Source organism: Macrobrachium nipponense, chromosome 41, assembly GCF_015104395.2.
Source record: "Macrobrachium nipponense isolate FS-2020 chromosome 41, ASM1510439v2, whole genome shotgun sequence".
In the NCBI taxonomy this organism is placed as follows: Eukaryota; Metazoa; Arthropoda; class Malacostraca; order Decapoda; family Palaemonidae; genus Macrobrachium; species Macrobrachium nipponense.
Window position 1 is genome coordinate 33,255,762 of NC_061102.1, and position 22,277 is coordinate 33,278,038.

A 22,277-nucleotide genomic window follows, 5' to 3' on the forward strand; every position below is an offset into this window, starting at 1 on the left:
TGGAATGTTTAGTCTGTACATTCCGCTGTGCTACATTTTATGAACACTTTCATTCATGCTCGGAAGTGTTGTGCGCGGCCATGGCTCGGCAACAATAAATTTAGTAGATGAAATCTGATAGCCTCAGCGATGTCTCGGATTAATTCCAAATTGATAACTTTACCTTTCTCGACATTCACTCTTTTATGAATCCTTAACCTGTTGACATTCCACATCTTTTTCTCCTGCTTCTTTTTTCTCGGAGTTTCAGACTTCCCACAAAAGAAGACATATTTGATGGCTTGATCTTAAGTTGCATGAGATGTCGAATGGGGGGACTTTGAAAATATCTCTCTCTCTCTCTCTCTCTCTCTCTCTCTCTCTCTCTCTCTCTCTCTCTCTCTCTCTCAGTTATTTTGGTTTTTTCTTTCTTGTGAATCAATGGGCACTTTGTGGCTCCCCACCAGATTCTGAAATATACTAATATTAAAAGCACTGGTGACTAAGTGATTATTATTATTATTTTTTTTTTTTTTTTTTTTTTTTTTTTTGCTCTATCACAGTCCTCCAATTCGACTGGGTGGTATTTATAGTGTGGGTTTCCGGGTTGCATCCTGCCTCCTTAGGAGTCCATCACTCTTCTTACTATGTGTGCCGTTTCTAGGATCACACCTTTCTGCATGAGTCCTGGAGCTACTTGCAGCCTCTAGTTTTTTCTAGATTCCTTTTCAGGGATCTTGGGATCGTGCCTAGTGCTCCTATGATTATGGGTACGATTTCCACTGGCATATCCCATATCCTTCTTATTTCTATTTTCAGATCTTGATACTTATCCAATTTTTCCCTCTCTTTCTTTTCAACTCTGGTGTCCCATGGTATTGCGACATCAATGAGTGATACTTTCTTCTTGACCTTGTCAATCAACGTCACGTCTGGTCTGTTTGCACGTATCACCCTATCCGTTCTATACCATAGTCCCAGAGGATCTTTGCCTGATCGTTTTCTATCACTCCTTCAGGTTGGTGCTCGTACCACTTATTACTGCAAGGTAGCTGATGTTTCTTGCACAGGCTCCAGTGGAGGGCTTTTGCTACTGAATCATGCCTCTTTTTGTTTTTGTACTGGTTCTGTGCAAGTGCCGGGCATTCACTTGCTATGTGGTTTATGGTTTCACTTTTCGTATTGCACTTCCTACATATGGGAGAGATGTTATTTCCGTCTATCGTACTTTGAACATATCTGGTTCTTAGGGCCTGATCTTGTGCCGCTGTTATCATTCCTTCAGTTTCCTTCTTTAGCTCTCCCCTCTGTAGCCATTGCCAACTGTCATCGCTGGCTAGTTCTTTAGTCTGTCTCATGTATTGTCCGTGCATTGGTTTGTTGTGCCAGTCCTCTGTTCTTTCTGTCTTTCTCCTGTCTCTGTATATTTCTGGGTCTTCGTCTGCTTTTATTAGTCCTTCTTCCCATGCACTCTTTAGCCACTCGTCTTCACTGGTTTTCAGATATTGCCCCAGTGCTCTGTTTTCGATGTTGACGCAGTCCTCTATACTTAGTAGTCCTCTCCCTCCTTCCTTTCGTGTTATGTATAGTCTGTCCGTATTTGCTCTTGGGTGTAGTGCTTTGTGTATTGTCATATGTTTCCTGGTTTCTGATCTATGCTGCGGAGTTCTGCCTTCGTCCATTCCACTATTCCTGCGCTGTATCTGATTACTGGCACTGCCCATGTGTTTATGGCTTTTATCATATTTCCGGCGTTGAGTTTTGACTTGAGTATCGCCTTGAGTCTCTGCATATATTCTTTCCTGATCGTGTCCTTATCTCTTGGTGTTTTATATCTCCTCCTTCCATTATGCCCAGGTATTTGTATCCTGTCTCATCTATGTGTTTGATGTTGCTCCCATCTGGTAGCTTTATCCCTTCAGTTCTCGTTACTTTGCCTTTTTGTATGTTGACTAAGGCGCATTTTTCTATTCCAAACTCCATCCTGATGTCCCCAGATACAATCCTTACAGTCTGGATTAGGGTATCTATTTCCTTGATGCTCTTACCATACAGCTTGATGTCGTCCATGAACATCAGATGGTTGATTCTGTTGCCTCTTTTCTTGAGTTGGTACCCGGCATCCATCTTCTGTAGTACTTTTGTCATGGGAATCATGGCTACTACGAAGAGTAGTGGGGACAGTGAGTCGCCCTGGAAGATCCCTCTCCTGATATTAACCTCTGCTAGTCTTATTCCAGAGCTTGTAAGTATTGTATTCCAGTTGCGCATTGTATTTTTGAGGAAGCTGATGGTATTTTCCTCTGCCCCATATATTTTCAGGCATTCTATTAGCCATGTGTGTGGTATCATGTCGAAGGCTTTCTTATAGTCTATCCATGCCATGCTTAGGTTGGTTTTCCTTCTCCTACTGTTCTTCATTACCATTTTGTCTATCAGATTATTATTATTATTATTATTATTATTATTATTATTATTATTATTATTATTATTATTATTATTATTATTATTATTATTGTTGTTGTTGTTGTTGTTGTTGTTGTTGTTGTTGTTGTTGTTGTTGTTGTTGTAGTTTACTATTATTATTATATGGTTGTTGATGTTGTTTCAGTTTGTTTCGCAACTTCTCAAATATTGAAAAAACTGCAATATAAATTCAACGGCATCCAGACGGCAATTCTTTTGAACGAAGCTTCTTCTTCTTCTTCTTCTTCTTCTTCTTCTTCTTCTTCTTCTTCTTCTTCTTCTTCTTCTCTTTCTTCTTCTTCTTTCTTCTTATTTTATTATTATATTATTTATTATTATTATTATTATTTGAAGGTAGGAGACCCTCTCTCAAACATGTTTGTTAAAGATGATGGCAGCATCAGTGGAATTGATTTTATATATGGTCTTTTCAATTCTTCTTATTATTCTCTTCTCATCAGGGCTGATATTTGCTAATAGCTGGCCGATGTTCATATCTCGGTGAAAGAAATGTGTGTGGTATCATTTCTTTCACCGAGATATGAACATCGGCCAGCTATTAGCAAATATCAGCCCTGATGAGAAGAGAATAATAAGAAGAATTGAAAAGACCATATAAAATCAATTCCACTGATGCTGCATCATCTTTAACAAAACATATTATTATTATTATTATTATTATTATTATTATTATTATTATTATTATTATTATTATTATTATTATTATATTATTATGTCGTGCAATTGGAACTTCAGATGTTCAAGCGGAGTTACAATGCATTACTACCTTCATACTATTCTTGCATTGCAATATATTTTTAAATGAATTAATTTTTATCTTTTTTAATAATAAGTGGGAATTCTTCTCTCTTTAGTTCCCTTTATCTCATCTTACTTCTTCGTAACGAGAGCCATATTCTTTGGAAGCTGGAGATTTCAAATCAATGGCCCCTTTGGTGGGCTAGTTCCATATGAATAGGTTTCATCTTCTGAATAATAATAATAATAATAATAATAATAATAATAATAATAATAATAATAATAATAATAATAATAATAATGATATAATTTTTTTTGTCTATCATAATCCTCCAATTTGACAGGGTGATTTATATTGTGGGGTTCCGGGTTGCATCCTGCCTCCTTAGGAGTCCATCACTTTTCTTACTATATGCGCCGTTTCTAGGATCACATTCCTCTGCATGAGTCCTGGAGCTACTTCAGCCTCTAGTTTTTCTAGATTCCTTTTCAGGGATCTTGGGTTCGTGCCTAGTGTTCTTATGATTATGGGTACGATTTCCACTGGCATATCCCATATCCTTCTTATTTCTATTTTCAGGTCTTGATACTTATCCATTTTTTTCCCTTTCTTTCTCTTCAACTCTGGTGTCCCATGGTACTGCGACATCAATGAGTGAACTTTCTCCTTGATTTTGTCAATCAACGTCACGTCTGGTCTATTTCCACGTATCACCCTATATGTTCTGATACCAAAGTCCCAGAGGATCTTTGCCTGATCGTTTTCTATCACTCATTATTATTATTATTATTTTATTATTATTATTTATTATTATTATTATTATTTATTATTATTATTATGGTAAAAAGACCTCTTTTAGGGAAATGCTGTTAAAAAGAGTGGTAGAATTAAGCGAGTTGATTATATATATTGTTTTTTTATTTTTCTTACAATTCGCTTCTCAGTCTCAGCGATGTTTTTGAGAAACTGGCCAATATTCATATTGGGAATTTTTAGCATTTATAATTTTTGAAAATCCCCTAAATGAATATTGGCCAGTTACTTCAGAAATAAACATCGCTGAGCCTGAGAAGCGAATTGTAAGGGAATTGAAAAAACAAATATATAATCAACTCGCTTAATTTTCTTCAGTTATTTATTCTTTTTATTATTATTATTATTATTATTATTATTATTATTATTATTATTATTATTTATTATTATTATTATTATTATTGGGAAACCCCAGAGGAATAAACTCAGTTACAGGAAATGACCAGCCTTTAGCGGTTCGGTCAACAGATTAGCAGGAGGGGGGTGATTTACGGTCGCCACGAACTCGAGGCCTGGCAGTAAGTGCTGAATATTTCATCTGCTTTTGTCGTGAGACTGAGGCCGTTTCTACGCGGGAATTTTTCCACAACACCATTTTTATCGTGGCGATTCATCAAGGGGAAATTTTACCGCATCATTGGTATAAATGTATTGAAAGTCGAAAATTTTGGTTTTGGTCAGAATTGACATTAAAAGTTGAAAACTTTGTTTTAGGGGTCAGAGGGGATTCATCAAAGGGGAATTTGGCCTCATGATTGGTATAAATGCATTGAAAGTTTTGGTTTAGGTCAGAATTGTTTTCTATAAGTACATTAGAAGTTTAATACCATGTTTTAGGTCAGCATTTTTTTTCTATACGTACGTTAATATTTTTTACTATGTTTTAGGTCAGCACATATTTCTATAAGTACATTAGTACTATTATACTATGTTTTAGTTCAGAATTGTTTTTTTTTTCTATAAGTACATTATAAGTATAATACTATGTGTTAGGTCAGAATTGTTTTCTATAAGTACATTAGAAGATTAATACTATGTTTTAGGTCAGAATTGTTTTTTTTTTTTTTCTATAAGTACATTATAAGTATAATACTATGTGTTAGGTCAGAATCGTTGTCTATAAGTACATTAGAAGATTAATACTAGGTTTTAGGTCAGAATCGTTGTCTATAAGTACATTAGAAGTTTAACACTATGTTTTAGGTCAGAATTATTTTCTATAAGTACCATCGCGCACAATAGTTCGTTCCCTCCGCTGATCCAGAGTAAACCGAATCCGCGACTAACTAATTAAGCATTCATCAGATCTCGCACCGTCAGGCCAAGGAAGGAGGAGTGGGAAGCAGACATTTTTATTGAACAAAGAGTAAAGACTCCATAATCTAATATCATTAATTAAGGTAGTGGGCGTAAAGTTTTTGTTGTTGACGATACTGGGTTTGCGTGTAAAATATGCAATTAAGGAAACATGCGAAATGAATAAGATAAAAATGCTTAGGAAGCTAGTATTCATGATTTTTTTTAATATTTCCTATAGATTATCGTATCTTATCAACAGACACGACTGTTCACAAGATCGACACAAACCTTTCACCAACAGTGTTATTGGTGGTTTTCTGTAATCTGCAAGACACCCCTTATAAAAAAATACTAACTTCTGTAGTACTAAATTAGCAAAATTTTCAGTTCACTTACGACTTACGTTATTGATGTAGCTAAAAACAAAAACTGATTATATATATATATATAAATATATATATAATATATATATATATATATATGAATATAAAGGCTCGTAAAACACTAATTTAACGTTGCGACCACATAATTATGTCGAGCACTTTCCTAGACGTACTAATCATAAGAGCAAAATAGATATGCGTTCACTGTATACAAGAAACCCACTTTCGCTGTTTCATTTATTCATTTCCTAAGTTACCACGATGTATCCGTAAAGACCATGGTCGGGTGCAACCTATTACCCAGGGGGCTTAGGATAATTTCAAATGGGTACGCAGGTAAAGAATTCAACACGATTCGCCAACACCTAATGCGATAGCTTTACCCACTTTACATTATCGAGAAGGCTACAAATAAAGCGAATACAATATACTATAGAGGTCCCACTCCCAATAGACAAATAGACTTTAGCAATAAATTAAAAATTCCATAAGATGAAAGGATCCAAAAAGCCACAGAACACCTCAGGTTTAATAATCCTTTTATTTTCCACTATCCCAAATCCATCGGGAGTTCGCTCATTAACGTATACCTAAATAAAAGAGGAGAAGAAGCCGGAGTTTACAAGATACCGTGTGGCAATTGTAATGAGATTTACGTTGGGGAAACCGGTAGATCCATCTTGCAAAGATTAGCAGAACACAAAAGATCAGTGCGATATGCATCAGAGAACTCGGGGATTTTCCTACATATTAGGGTCAAAGGCCATACTATTCACTGGAGTGGGGCGGAGCTGATTTTCAAAAGTAGCTGTCCGTACAGCAGGAGAATGCTGGAATCTGCTATCATCAATCAAACCAACAATACGAACCTGTCAGAAGGACATTAGAAATCGGATGACATCAACGAACTAATCCTTAGGCCGCTCCTCAAGCAGGTGTCCAAGAAATCACCAGGAATAGTTTAATTTCCACCCTTCCTGGGTCACCAACAGAGACTTACTGCCACACCTACATATGTTTTTGTATATATACTCTAGTAAGACATCCTATGTCCATATTTTACCAGTGATCAGGAACACAGAAGGAAGTGCTCGAAATATATGGTTATAACGTTAAAATAGTGTTTTATGGGCCTTTTATCTTCATATTATACTGTTGTATTACAGTAAAAAGACATTCATATATATATACATATACATATCAATTCAAGCTACAAATGTCCTTTAATATCTAAATTCACTTAACCTCCCAAATGATATATTTTCATATATGTACCGAAGGGGAATTTTTTTAAGTTGATAATAATTTTCGTCCCCCCCATGGATCGAACCACCGTCCAGGTGGACGGGGACGAAATCAGGACAGTCAGTGACGCTATCCAATCAAGCCAACAGAGACGCTAATAAGTTCATATCGATTCTGACCTTACAAAATTCACCCTCGATTATGGGTGCTTTCGTAATTAAGAATCGATATGAAACCCCTGTCTACCATGTTGGCCAAATTCAGAGCGTTTGACAGCACGTAGCCTTTTGTTATGAATAATTATCACATCGAACCGTGATCCATTTATATATCAATTCAAGCTACAAATGTCCTTTAATATCTAAATTCACTTTACCTCCCAAATGATGTATTTTCATATATGTACCGAAGGGGAATTTTTTTAAGTTGATAATAATTTCGTCCCCCCATGGGATCGAACCACCGTCCAGGTGGACGGGGACGAAATCAGGACAGTCAGTGACGCTATCCAATCAGCCAACAGAGACGCTAATAAGTTCATATCGATTCTGACCTTACAAATCACCCTCGATCTGGGTGCTTTCGTAATTAGAATCGATATGAAACCCTGTCTACCATGTTGGCCAATTCGAGCGTTTGACAGCACGTAGCCTTTTGTTATGAATAATTATCACATCGAACCGTGATCCATTTATATATCAATTCAAGCTACAAATGTCCTTTAATATCTAAATTCACTTTACTTCCCAAATGATATATTTTCATATATGTACCGAAGGGGAATTTTTTTTTAAGTTGATAATAATTTCGTCCCCCCATGGGATCGAACCACTGTCCAGGTGGACGGGGGCGAAATCAGGACAGTCAGTGACGCTATCCAATCAGCCAACAGAGACGCTAATAAGTTCATATCGATTCTGACCTTACAAATCACCCTCGATCTGGGTGCTTTCGTAATTAGAATCGATATGAAACCCCGTCTACCATGTTGGCCAATTCAAGCGTTTGACAGCACGTAGCCTTTTGTTATGAATAATTATCACATCGAACCGTGATCCATTTATATATCAATTCAAGCTACAAATGTCCTTTAATATCTAAATTCACTTTAATTACCTCCCAAATGATATATTTCATATATGTACCGAAGGGGAATTTTTTTAAGATGATAATAAATTTCGTCCCCCCCATGGGATCGAACCACCGTCCAGGTGGACGGGGACGAAATCAGGACAGTCAGATGCTATCCAATCAGCCAAACGAGCGTAATAAGTCATATCGATTCTGACTTACAAATCACCCTCGATCGGGCTTTTTTTAATTAGAATCGATATGACCCGTCTACCATGTTTGGCCAATCGAGCCTTTGACAGCACGTAGCCTTTTGTTTTATGAATAATTATCACATCGAAAAACCTGATCCATTTATATATCAATTCAAGCTACAAATGTCCTTTATATCAAATTCACTTTACCTCCCCAAATGTATATTTTCATATAGTACCGAAGGGGAATTTTTTAAGTGATAATAATTTCGTCCCCCCATGGGATCGAACCACCGTCCAGATGGACGGGACGAAATCGGACAGTCAGTGACGCATCCAATCAGCAACAGAGACGCTAATAAGTTCTATCGATTCTGCCTTACAAATCACCCTCGATAATTGGGTGCTTTCTAATGGAACGATAGAACCCCGTACCAGTTGGCCAATTCGAGCATTTGACAGCACGTGCCTTTTGTTATGATAATTATCACATCGAACCGTGATCCATTTATATATCAATTAAGCTACAAAGTCCTTTAATATCTAAATTCAGCTTTACCTCCCAAATGAAATATATTTTGATATATGTACCGAAGGGGAATTTTTTTAAGTTGATAATAATTTCGTCCCCCCATGGGATCGAACCACCGTCCAGATGGACGGGGACGAAATCAGGACAGTCAGTGACGCTATCCAATCAGCCAACAGAGACGCTAATAAGTTCATATCGATTCTGACCTTACAAATCACCCTCGATCTGGGTGCTTTCGTAATTGGAATCGATATGAAACCCCGTCTACCATGTTGGCCAATTCGAGCATTTGACAGCACGTAGCCTTTTGTTATGAATAATTATCACATCGAACCGTGATCCATTTATATATCAATTCAAGCTACAAATGTCCTTTAATATCTAAATTCACTTTACCTCCCAAATGATATATTTTCATATATGTACCGAAGGGGAATTTTTTAAGTTGATAATAATTTCGTCCCCCCATGGGATCGAACCACCGTCCAGGTGGACGGGGACGAAATCAGGACAGTCAGTGACGCTATCCAATCAGCCAACAGAGACGCTAATAAGTTCATATCGATTCTGACCTTACAAATCACCCTCGATCTGGGTGCTTTCGTAATTAGAATCGATATGAAACCCCGTCTACCATGTTGGCCAATTCGAGCGTTTGACAGCACGTAGCCTTTTGTTATGAATAATTATCACATCGAACCGTGATCCATTTATATATCAATTCAAGCTACAAATGTCCTTTAATATCTAAATTCACTTTACTTCCCAAATGATATATTTTCATATATGTACCGGTTCGATGTGATAATTATTCATAACAAAAGGCTACGTGCTGTCAAACGCTCGAATTGGCCAAGCATGGTAGAAGGGGTTTCATATCGATTCTAATTACGAAAGCACCCAGATCGAGGGTGATTTGTAAGGTCAGAATCGATATGAACTTATTAGCGTCTCTGTTGGCTGATTGGATAGCGTCACTGACTGTCCTGATTTCGTCCCCGTCCACCTGGAAGGTGGTTCGATCCCATGGGGGGACGAAATTATTATCAACTTGAAAAAAAATTTCCCCTTCGGTACGTATATGAAAATATATCATTGGGAAAAAAAATTCCCCTTCGGTACATATATGAAAATATCATTGGGAGGTAAGTGAATTTAGATATTAAAGGATATTTGTAGCTTGAATTGATATATAAATGGATCACGATTCGATGTGATAATTATTCATATATACACACACACATATATATATATATATATATATATATATATATATGTGTGTGTGTGTGTGTGTGTGTGTGTATGTGTGTGAGTGTGTGCACGCACACACACACACATATATGTATATATATATATATATATATATATATATATATATCGAATATTATATATATATATATATATATTATTTGTTTGAGTCTCTCAGGAGTGTTTAAGTGAGATGCAGTGCAAGTTTCTTCCCTTCATTCACACTAGAAAGATGCAGTCACAGATACAAGATCAACAATGAAGACTACGAATCAATTTGAAGTTCTGTTGACAGCAACTATGTTATAGGCCAGAATTGTTTTCTATAAGTACATTAGAAGTTTGATACTACGTTTTAAGTCACAATTGTTTTCTACAAGTAAATTAGAAGCTTAAAACTTTTTTTTTAGGTCAGAATTATTTTCTATAAGTAAATTAGAAGCTTAAAACTGTTTTAGGTCAGAATTTTTTTCTATCAGTAAATTATAAGTTTAAAACTATGTTTTAGGTCAGAATTTCTTTGTGAAGCAAAGCTTCCATTCTGTGCGGTGCAGTATTTTTTTTATTTTCATTGCTGTGTTGAAAATTCGATTCAGAATTCTTGGTCCTTGACATACAATGTATATGCAATAGGTGAATAAATGTTTTGTGAACCCCCAAAAAATATTGTATCAAATTTTTTTTTTTTATCAAAATAATTTACAGCTAAATTTGCAATTTGATCGTATGTTATCTATTGCTGCGATGCTAGTCATTTTGGACTCTTGATTTTTTACTGAAATGTGACGCTGACGTCACAACACTAATGGTTAATCAACTCTTTAACAGGCAATATGATTCAGGTTGAGTTTTATGATTCTTGGATGTACTGTATACATGTTTGTGAGATTGCATTAACATACATCTGTGAAATCATTATCAAGTTTATGTAAGTGTCATGGAATTAAATTTTAAGCAAGATATTATTTTTTTTCGCATTCGAAAATCGATACAATAAATCAGATTTACAGTTCCTTGTCGTAATAAGGGTTAAAGTGGTATTGGCATGTATAAAAAGATGTGATGTAACGATTTCTGACGGAATATTTTGTATAGAAATAGCAGTATGCTAAATTGCTTAATAAAAGAATTTTCTCTCTCTCTCTCTCTCTCTCTCTCTCTCTCTCTCTCTCTCTCTCTCTCTCTCTCTCTCTCTCTCTCTTTTATCTCCTTTCCGATATGGACTCGACACTAATCTGATGTCGTCCAAAAAAAGTTAAAACTCATGAATTGAGCCACGGAACTATTTTTAATATTTCTTTTAATCTCTCCGCGTGAATAGCTCCTTACATTTCACTTATTATTTGGCAAGATTAAAGGAATTATTTGTCAAAACGAGTTCATCTAAAAATTTCTCTTTAGTAGAATTTGAATTAGATTTTTTTTTCAGTTGGTTGTTCATAAAGATGAGGTTAAAAATCTTAAAAATTGTTCGAAATCTTTGAAAAAAAGTGTTTTGTATTAGGTAAGCTTTAGAACTTATATGAAGAGCTTACGAAGCAGTACGAAAAGATTTTAAAAAAAATTTCAAACGTTACTTTTCATAGTATTATCAATGAGTATTTTTGAACGCGTTCTTAACAAAAATATTTCCCTGTAGCAGTATTTTAATAAAAATGTAGATTTCCCCTGGGCGATCAGCATATACGATTTTAAATGAGTTTTAACTGTTACGGGTTTGTTAATTCAATCGTCTTTCAAAGAAGACATTTTCTGCATTTGCCAGAAGAATAATGTCAATTCTAGCTTCTTCATAAAAAGGAAAAATAACTTTTCACCCCCTTGGCTGTAATTCATTACACTATCAGTTTTTGTCTGTTTCTTAGCCTATCATCAAGCTGTTCTTTTTCATCGGCCCTTTTACTTTTCCATTTAGACGAAATGTATGTCTTCTGGCATTTAAGAGTAGTTTTATCTAATTCACAACAGTAAACTAGTATCGATTTGAATAAGATTATTTTAAGAAAGGAAGTAAAGCTTTCAAAATGAACCGAGAAAATCATGATGGATACGAAAATGACAACAAAACAAGTGAAGCAAGTCGCATTCCCTTCCTACTATAATACAAAAAGGTATTTTATCTTATTAGTTTCACCTCATTTCCTTCAGTGACGCTTTTGACTTTCATTTCCGTTTTCATTTCTCGTAAACGTCTCGTTCTTATAAAACCGGGCTACTGGCTCTATTCTATCACGTGGTATAGTAGATTCCCATCAGCCGTGCATGTGACGTCTACGCCAGTCCCTTACGACGCTCCTGATTGGCTGCTGATAAGCCAATCACAGGGCTGGAATCTCTCAGGCTCTCGAGAGAGTTCACATAGGCAGGATGTATGTTCCACGTCTCCTGAAAAACGTATCCATTAGGAAAAGTGGAACACAGATCCTATCCATGTGAACTCTCTAGAGAGACTGAGATGTTCCAGCCCTGTGACTGGGTTATCAACAGCCAATCAGGAGCGTCGTAAGGGACTCGCCTAGAAGTCAAGTGCACGGTTGATGTGAATCTACTATAGTAACTTATAGACCTGGAAAATGCCCTTTGCTATTCTACTGCATACAAACATTCTAAATGTACTCACGCCATAGTTTCTGAACACAAACGGTGGTGTGCTGTAGGGAACGATGGATTCTATGTCAATGGGTGACTGACGATGTTGCCTCCCGTCTTCCGTGTGGCAAGTGCCATCCCATTTGCTGGAGTGCGCATAACTCCAGTGGTTTCCGGTGACTTGGCTGTCGAAGGAAAACAGAGCGTTTAAGTGCATATGCGGATACATGCTGATATTTGTATACATTTCACAGTACTTCTGTGTATGTCTATGCTTCTGGAGTATGTATGAAATTATTTTTTACGTTTGAGCCACCAGCAGAGAGTTTGGTTTATTATTATTATTTATTATTATATATACATATATACTGTATATGTCTATATTTATACATTATATATATATATATATAGAGAGAGAGAGAGAGAGATAGAGAGAGAGAGAGAGAGAGAGAGAGAGTGTGGGGGGGGGGGGGGGGGGGGGGCTGGGGGGGGGGGGGGGCTGGCTGGCTATAATATGGTATCTATTGATATGTATGCATTTAGGGGTAAGGCCTTTTTTTTAAAGTATGCAGTATCATCTTATCCAAAAGGGGGGGGGGGGGGGGGGTGGGGGGGGGGGGGGGGGGGGGGGGGGGGGGGGGGGGGGGGGGAGGGGCTGGCCAGGTTGGCTGGCTATAATATGTATCTATTGATCTGTATGCATTTAGGGGTAAGGCCTTTTTTTTTAAAGTATGCTGTATCATGTTATCCCAAAAAAAAATCTATTAAACGAAAAATATGAGTAACCAGGGAACAACGTATTAACGTTATCTTATCAAATTAATAACACGTCAACGTTGGATACCGCGTGGTAGATATGCAGGGCAATATTTGACTCACCTGTCACGACCGTGGAGAATTTGCAGCGCGAGATAAGTCAGGAATAGCAGCTTCATTATGCAGTTGGTTTGTCGCGCGTCTCTTCGTGCGCTCGCTCTCTCCTGTAACGAATTCAGAATCAGTATTCCTTATTTCACTTCCTTGGGGATTACTTGTCTAACTACGTCTTGCTGTAGGTACTAAGTTCTTTCAATAATATATAATTGTTTCCTCACGAACGTTCCCCCGTAGTGCCATCAGTGCACCTCACGTGGTGCACTGCAGGCATAACTAAAAGGTTTTTGCAGCGTTCCTTTTGTCCCTAGCTGCAACCCGTTTCATTGCTTTTACTGTACTTCCATTCATATTATCTTTCTTCCATCTTGCTATCAACCCTCTCCTAACAATTATTTCATAGTGCATCTGCCAGTCTTTCCTCCTGTCACACCTTTGAAACCTACCTACTCTCAATTTTCTTTCCAGCGCTGATTGACCTCATATATCCCAGTGTTTGACCTTTGACCTAAACTCAGTATTCCTGTTATTCCACGAACACTCAGTAATGAGAACGTCCTCAAGTATTTAGGGAGATCGCGGTAGTATGACATAGAAATATTTATTGATAAGTAAATAATCTGGCACCTACATTTGGCAATATTTCCATAACGAACAATGAATTAAGAAGCTATGCCAATAGTTCGTGGGCCGACTGTACGTATTGGGCGATTTCATTTGGAGAAATCTCTAATAAAACACTAAATTCCCTTAGTGTCAACTTTGACATTGCTCAAAGTCATATTTCAATATTTTGAGGTTTCTGTCAAATTCATACAGGGAAACATAAAGAGTGGTCACTAACATCAAAATTCTTTGAAACTCACCAATGTGTTTTCTTCCATGGCCGAAAGTCTGTTAATGAAATTGCATAATCGTAGTTCGATGTAAAATAAATGCTTCGTTCAGTGCACATTTTCCACATTAATCAGAGCTTCCTGTGCGTAAGATCACAGTACTATTTATCGATCAGACTGTATTATACAGTCTAGGAAAAAAAAAACACTCGTAACACGAAGAATATTCTGTTCCAATCGGTGAACTCCGTATCTCGCTCAACCGTGGAAAAGCCAATACTATATTGAGCTCGAAAATGTGATGTTCATTCCGTTTATCGTACACGAAGTTTTGCTTAAACTATATGGCATGAAATGAAGCCCGTTGCACTGCTGAGTTAGAGGATAGATAACTGTAGCAATCAAGAAAACACAGTCTAAAAAAGAATAAATGGGGCGAACTCACTTGCTATCTCAGTGACAGCTGAATACCAGTCTTCTTATGGCAACGGTGAAGATACCATTTCAAGGTGGAACCGCGTGCTAGCGGTAACAGTCACCTTCCCGTGACGCCGTTAGAAAAAGAAATAATTGGAGAAAATTGAAGAGATAAGCCGTATCACTGTCTTTCACACGTCAAGGAAGCAGTGCTATCAGCGTTAGTATAGATGTCGGAACTCTTAAAAAAAAAAAAAAACTGTCGACTAAGAAAACAAGATGCGAGTGGGTGTTAGGATAAAGATTTTTAGGTATCGAGAAAGACTTTTACAAGACACTACTATTCTCTCTCTCTCTCTCTCTCTCTCTCTCTCTCTCCGAGATTGAGAATTATTGTTTGAGAATTTTCCCATTTTACCTTTGTCGAAATTATTCCTTTTATCAATATTATAACGCTAAATCCCTTCAGATATAAGTTTTGCCAAGAGTGTCATTTCTCCGTGGCTTAATATTTTTTTTTTTTTTTTTTTTTTGGTGAGATACAACTAGAGTTTGCACGGAAACCCCACCGTTGTAAAGATAAAGGTATTTGTCTACCTTAGCTTAATCTAATCAGGAGTATCGGAAGAGGGTTTTCACGCCACTGGAGATCACTTAAGTTATACCACCAACAGATCTTCTAAGATGATAAGGTCAGTTAGTACGAGAAGATCAGTTGAAGGTCAGCCATTGCCCCATATATTTCAGTCAAAGTAAATTGATAGTTCCAACATGAAATTCATGGTCACGCATTCGGAGGATAAACAAGTAAGAAATGCGACGAAGAGTCTTCGGCGCAGTCGAGTTTTCTGTACAGCGTATGATGCTATGTGAAACCCTCAGCCAGGGCCTGGTGGTGGCCTGTGTTGTTGGTACCTAACTTATTGCGGTGCCAGACGCACGATCATGGTTAATTTTGATAATATATAAAATAAAAAGTACTGAGGCTAGAGGGCTGCAATTTGGTATGTTTGATGATCGAAGGGTGGTTGATCAACCTACCAATTTGCAACCTTCTAGCCTCAGTAGTTTTAAGATCTGAAGGCGGACAGAAAAGTGCTGACGGACAGACAATGCCATCTGAGTCGTTTTCTTTTACAGAGAACTAAAAACCGGTGGGGGGGGGGGGGGGCGGTCTGTTTGGTCGAGGTGGGTGTTACAGTATTCACTCACAATCACCTTTTCTGTGACTTGTTGCTTTTGAAAAGATGGTGAAAGAATTATACTATAAACCGAAGTCTGCGAAGTGAAATTGGTCGAAGATCATGAGCAATTCTGTATTTAAATTTGTTATTTCATGTTGAATTATAAAACGTTTTCTAGTTAATGAAACTAGAAGACAGAGACGTATAAAACAAGAGTTTGTTTTTGATGCCCTTTTGGATAACAGACCATTATCGATATCAGTTTAGCTATGCAGTCAGATTCTTAATTTTCCCATTGGCACAAGACCGTGTACATTTTTTTTCTGTAGTTTTCCGCCGTCACATGCACAGTTGTCAGAGTGGCTAGTTAAATGGTCCAACTGTATAACTATAGTCGATTTTTTTAAACCTGGCAAACTTGCACTTAACTGCTTGTCGCTGATTGGATAAATGTCGTGTTGTCCGAATCTATCAGTTTTGTTTTTACACTGTTTCAGGATTGTGATTATACGGCCATAGATTGAGATAAGAGCCAAATTATGTAATGTTATGTAAATACCAGTTGTAATAAACTTAAGTATTAAGAAGTTACATATCAAATTATTATATAATAGTTAACAGTTATGAAACAACACTCTCCGAAGCTGTAGACTTGAAATATGTTTCAAACGCATGAACTTTAATGTTTAAATTTCTAGCTAGATTTTTAGTGCAATCATGCCATTGGTTGTTTGAAAAAAAAAAAAAACATATTTATTGTACATTGCTGATGTTGTATAACGCCTAAGAACAAAATACTATCGTAGAAATGTAAGCTTGTCAGAAAATTTGGGGTGGAAGAGTTGTGGGAGGAACAGCCTCGGGGTTGACAGAAAGTTGACGTACTCTCAGCGGGAGGTTCAAATGCGGGTTGTGGTGTTCTTCATAAAATAATAAAGATGTTTATATATCATAATGTTAATTTATTGCATTTCAAAAGTACTGCTCACGGAATGTCATTAATGTTTTAGGATATGTATAAAGGCAAATTACATACAATGAAATCATTCATACCATTTCCTGGCTGGTGTGCCACTCTCTCTCTATATAAAATGACAGTAAATTGAATGTTCCTCAACTAGAAATTTTCAATTATGTCCTATTACAGTTGGTTTTTCTTTATCTGGCGTCAATCGTATTTTTTGATAGGCCTTAATTATATTATATTTTGTAAATCATAAGACTCCTCATGAATAATAAGAGCAGAACCCTTATATTTGAGGATGTTAATTGTTCTGTTGTCTTTTGTTCCATCTCAATAAACTTATACCAGTTTTCAATAGTACAGGGAAACAAAAGGTTCTTAGGAACTTAAATTTCAAGTATATTTTCATAACTCTTCATTTTATTAATACAGTAGCTTTATTCGGCAATAATGGCATTAATGAAGAGAAAAGTCAATAATAATATTAAAAATGATAACAACAGTAAGAGTCACAACAAAGTAAACAACAACTAAGTATTGATATCAGTAGTAATAATAATACATCAATTAAAGGCGTCAGAATTATATAAACAAAAGTATCGATAACAGTATTCAGGGTCATGGATGATAATAAAGTATCATCAGTATCATGTTAACGAAAGTATCAATAACAACATGAAATAGAGCTAGAATTTTAGTCCAGTGTCAGAGCATCTTCATCACTACTGTTATCAGTAGTACTATCATTCAAGTCAATTACAAACTCATTAAGTAACTTATCAAATGCTGAATCTTTGGCACGATACACTTCTTCGATTCTCTTGACATGTTCTATAGCATTTTGCCAGTACTGTGGCGTCAGGTGATCAACTGCTTCTTTTGTAATTTTTTTCTACAATTTTCAGAGACTGGTCGCTATTAGAATTACGTTTTTTTTATTTTTGTCTTCACTTGGGCCCAGATAAGTTCGATAGGGTTGAAAATGCAGTGATAGGGAGGTAGACGAAGCACTTTGTGGCCATAGTGAGCAGCAATTCCATCTATTTCGTACGTTTGAATTTCCTTGTGGCGCTGGCAGATCTGAAGAAGTTCGAATTTTGTATCAGAAGGGTCATGGTCAATGTTATTTAGAACCAAACAGTTTATGATTTGGGCTTTTCTGTTGCTACTTGTCGGGACCTTGATTATTTTAGAGTGATATGGAGCATTATCTATGATGATAAGGGACTCCTTCTTGATTTTAGGAAGATGTTCTTCTAACCACATTTTGAACCTTTCGTTATCCATCGAGTCATGGTAATCACCCTTTGATCCGTTTTTTGATTTGAACATAAGCAATGCTCCCGGTACAAAACCCTCATCACTTCCTGCATGTACTATTATAAACCTGGAGCCTCTCCCTGACTTCGTTTTCGGTCCTACTGATCCCCATCTTCATTAGTCCAGCATTTTTCGAGGGTGAGGTTCTGGTTCACCCAAGTCTCGCCCACGAATACCTCCGGTCTTGGGTTTGGACTCTCTCGATTTCTCTTCAGTTCTCTAAGATACTTGTTCCTTGTTACAATGATGTCTTGTCTCTCCATGAGTATCTTTCTTCCGCTTGTGACTTTCTTGTACCTAAAACCAAGATTCCTGACTATTTTGTAGAGGGAACTTCTCGAGCCAGTAAAATTAGTAGGAGGTTCCTGAACTTTTGCTAACAAATTTGCTAATGTAGGAAGGTCTCCTCTTTCATAAAAGGATAGGATCTCTCTCCTAAAAGGATAGGATCTCTCTGTCGAAACTATCAAGATGATCAACAACAGTCGATTTCCTTTTCCGGGGCAAGGGTGAATGAATTATACCGTCGGAAGATTTCATCTTCTCAGCTGTGATGCGATAGATAGTTCTCTCTGAAACTTGAGTTGCTGTTGCTGTCGCCTTAATGATTTCTTTCATTGTCTTGCTAGGGCCCTGTGAAGTGAAATATTGAAAAACATTCATTATTATATTACGGCACCGACTGGTGCCAGCAGCCTGTATATGCCTGGTGTTTGAAGTGCCTTCATCTCTGCTTTGTTCCATATCGTCTCTTGTGGCCATGGGTGAAATAGGTGAAATCGACGACAGTGAGCCAACTGCTCGATAGCCGATTCTAAGCTGATTGATGATGGCGGTGTGTGCAGATGACAACTCGCCGGCTGTTCCTTTCTCAACTCCTCCACCCCAAATGTTTCAGCAAGTTTACATTTTCTACGATAGTATTTTGTTCTTAGGCGTTATACAACCTTCAGCAATGTACAGTAAATACGTTTTGCTTTTTTTCCAAGCCACCAATGGCATGATTTCGCTAAAAATCTAGCTAGAAATTTAAACATTTAAGTTCATGCGTTTGAAACATATTCCAAGTCTACAGCTTCGGAGAGTGTTGTTTCATAACTGTTATCTATTATATAATAATTTGGTATGTAACTTCTTCATTCTTAAGTTTATTACAGCTGGTATTTACATAATTTGGCTCTTATCTCAATCTATGGTCGTATAATCACAATTCTGAAACAGTGTGAAAACAAAACTGATAGATTCGGACAACACGACATTTATCCAATCAGCGACAAGTAGCTAAGTGCAAGTTTGCCAGGTTTAAAAATCGACTAAAGATTCAGTACATTAGCAGGAGGCAGTCAGAGCTGCGAAGTCAAAAGCCAATGGAGCTACCATGACCTATGCGAAGGAGGGATTTGTACTGACGTAGGTTTGTATATTGTTAAATAAGTAAAAAGAAACGAGATTACCTTTACGCATCGGTAAGGGTTTTTCCATCTAAACAGAAAACAAGGGAAAATGAATGAGAAAATATTTTCGTTTCCAGAAGATTTCATATCCAACAGGTAACCCAATAAGTAGGATCACAGAAACACTCGGCATTTATTCAATTAAAGAATGGTAGATAGGTAATAAAAAAATATGAACAGATAGCTAGGAAAACAAAAAGAACATAAGAAGGAATCGTTGAGTCAACGGACATTGAAATACGAGATCATAATTTCAAGTTACTGAGATGATTCAGTGTAGAAATATGCACTCTTGGCCTATTATGATGTTTAAAATTTTAATCTTCCTCTTGTCAATACAGGGGGTTGAAGAACATTATAAAAAATTTAATCTCTTCAGCATGTGTTTCACCCATGTATAATGTTATTAGTGACTGGATAAGCGACTGATTTAAGAGACAAAAGCATCATATGAAATTCCGGGGAGTGAGTTGCCCTTGAAGCCAAAGGATGTGTCATTGTTCGAGCCAATGAAGACACGGCATTGTTAACAATGGCCTCTTCCATTCATTTAAATATATTGATAAAGTCCTGGACCCGGACACGTTCTGGAAACTGGAGCGCCACCGATTAAGATCCTTGATTTTAGATTTATTCGGGAATAAATATTGAATATTCATACGAAGAATAGGAAGGTTGCAAAGAATCCAAAAGCAAAAAGGTAAAATTAGGATTCATTGGAATGTGTAGTAGAACCAGCGTAATTATACCCACTTATTGAAAAAGATCGTGGTCTCACTTTGAAAGTGTCAATCATAGAAAGGCAGCTATTGCATTATTTTCCAGCGATGTCTTCCCGATCGTCACTACAGGGTCCACCGACATTCAGACTTGCTCTCCCGTCATGGGAGATGGGTGTCCTTCGCCTTGAGATGTCCATGATTTCATGATCGCTCCCAAAAGTGTGACTCTTTGGAAAAGACTTGAGTTCACTCTCTATCCCTCCACTCTCAACTGCCATGTTGAAAGAGTGAAAGGTGTCAGGCTTACAGGTCAACCGTTTCCGCCATTTCTGCCCTTCCTTTGTGGGCAATGGCATGTTTGTACCTAGCCTATGCATTACGTCTTTTTTGCCTTTTTCGTATTTCACAATTCTGGTTCATAATACTCCTCATGAGTGACCAAATCTTATCCCAAGTTACCTATAATAACAAATCCCTCGGAATGTCAAAACATGAGACCAACATCTAGCTAACAGAGGCCACTGGATTGAATAAATTGGAAGATGGAGGACAAAGGTGTGTCTACTACTTTATTTGAATCTGATTCAGAGTCAACTTTGTGAACCCTTATCCCATCCTGAATGAATGATCTGCCGCAGAAATGATCTCGATCAATCTAGAAGTGATTGAAAAGTATCTCGGAGGAATTTCCACTGTGGCCAACTGCTGTTACGTCGTCTATGCGCTTTGTGCAAATCTTTAAACTTCTGATAATCAGCTCATTGGTCCGGAAAAACATTTAATAATAATAATAATAATAATAATAATAATAATAATAATAATAATAATAATAATAATAATAATAATAATGTCAGGAGAGGTTAATATCAGGAGAGGGATCTTCCAGGGCGACTCACTGTCCCCACTACTCTTCGTAGTAGCCATGATTCCCATGACAAAAGTACTACAGAAGATGGATGCCGGGTACCAACTCAAGAAAAGAGGCAACAGAATCAACCATCTGATGCTCATGGACGACATCAAGCTGTATGGTAAGAGCATCAAGGAAATAGATACCCTAATCCAGACTGTAAGGACTGTATCTGGGGACATCAGGATGGAGTTTGGAATAGAAAAATGCGTCTTAGTCAACATACAAAAAGGCAAAGTAACGAGAACTGAAGGGATAAAGCTACCAGATGGGAGCAACATCAAACACATAGATGAGACAGGATACAAATACATGGGAATAATGGAAGGAGGGGATATAAAACACCAAGAGATGAAGGACACGATCAGGAAAGAATATATGCAGAGACTCAAGGCGATACCCAAGTCAAAACTCAACGCCGGAAATATGATAAAAGCCATAAACACATGGGCAGTGCCAGTAATCAGGTACAGCGCAGGAATAGTGGAATGGACGAAGGCAGAACTCTGCAGCATAGATCAGAAAACCAGGAAACATATGACAATACACAAAGCACTACACCCAGGAGCAAATACGGACAGACTATACATAACACGAAAGGAAGGAGGGAGAGGACTACTAAGTATAGAGGACTGCGTCAACATCGAGAACAGAGCACTGGGGCAATATCTGAAAACCAGTGAAGACGAGTGGCTAAAGAGTGCATGGGAAGAAGGACTAATAAAAGTAGACGAAGACCCAGAAATATACAGACAGGAGAATGACAGACAGAACAGAGGAATGGCACAACAAACCAATGCACGGACAATACATGAGACAGACTAAAGAACTAGCCAGCGATGACACATGGCAATGGCTACAGAGGGGAGAGCTAAAGAAGGAAACTGAAGGAATGATAACAGCGGCACAAGATCAGGCCCTAAGAACCAGATATGTTCAAAGAACGATAGACGGAAATAACATCTCTCCCATATGTAGGAAGTGCAATACGAAAAATGAAACCATAAACCACATAGCA

General features: G+C 37.3%; 1 protein-coding gene across 1 annotated transcript in view; it reads right to left on the minus strand.

Moving 5' to 3' along the window:
* LOC135212657 (uncharacterized) overlaps window positions 1-22,277 on the minus strand; it is a 67,621-nt gene that overhangs the window by 26,740 nt on the left and 18,604 nt on the right. Inside the window, exons 2-3 of the mRNA XM_064246284.1 lie at window positions 13,459-13,559; window positions 12,611-12,764 (exon numbers count right to left, since the gene is read on the minus strand). Of these exons, the coding sequence (XP_064102354.1) occupies window positions 12,611-12,764; window positions 13,459-13,514 (210 nt within the window). The 5' untranslated portion in view covers window positions 13,515-13,559. The remainder of the gene's footprint in view (window positions 1-12,610; window positions 12,765-13,458; window positions 13,560-22,277) is intronic.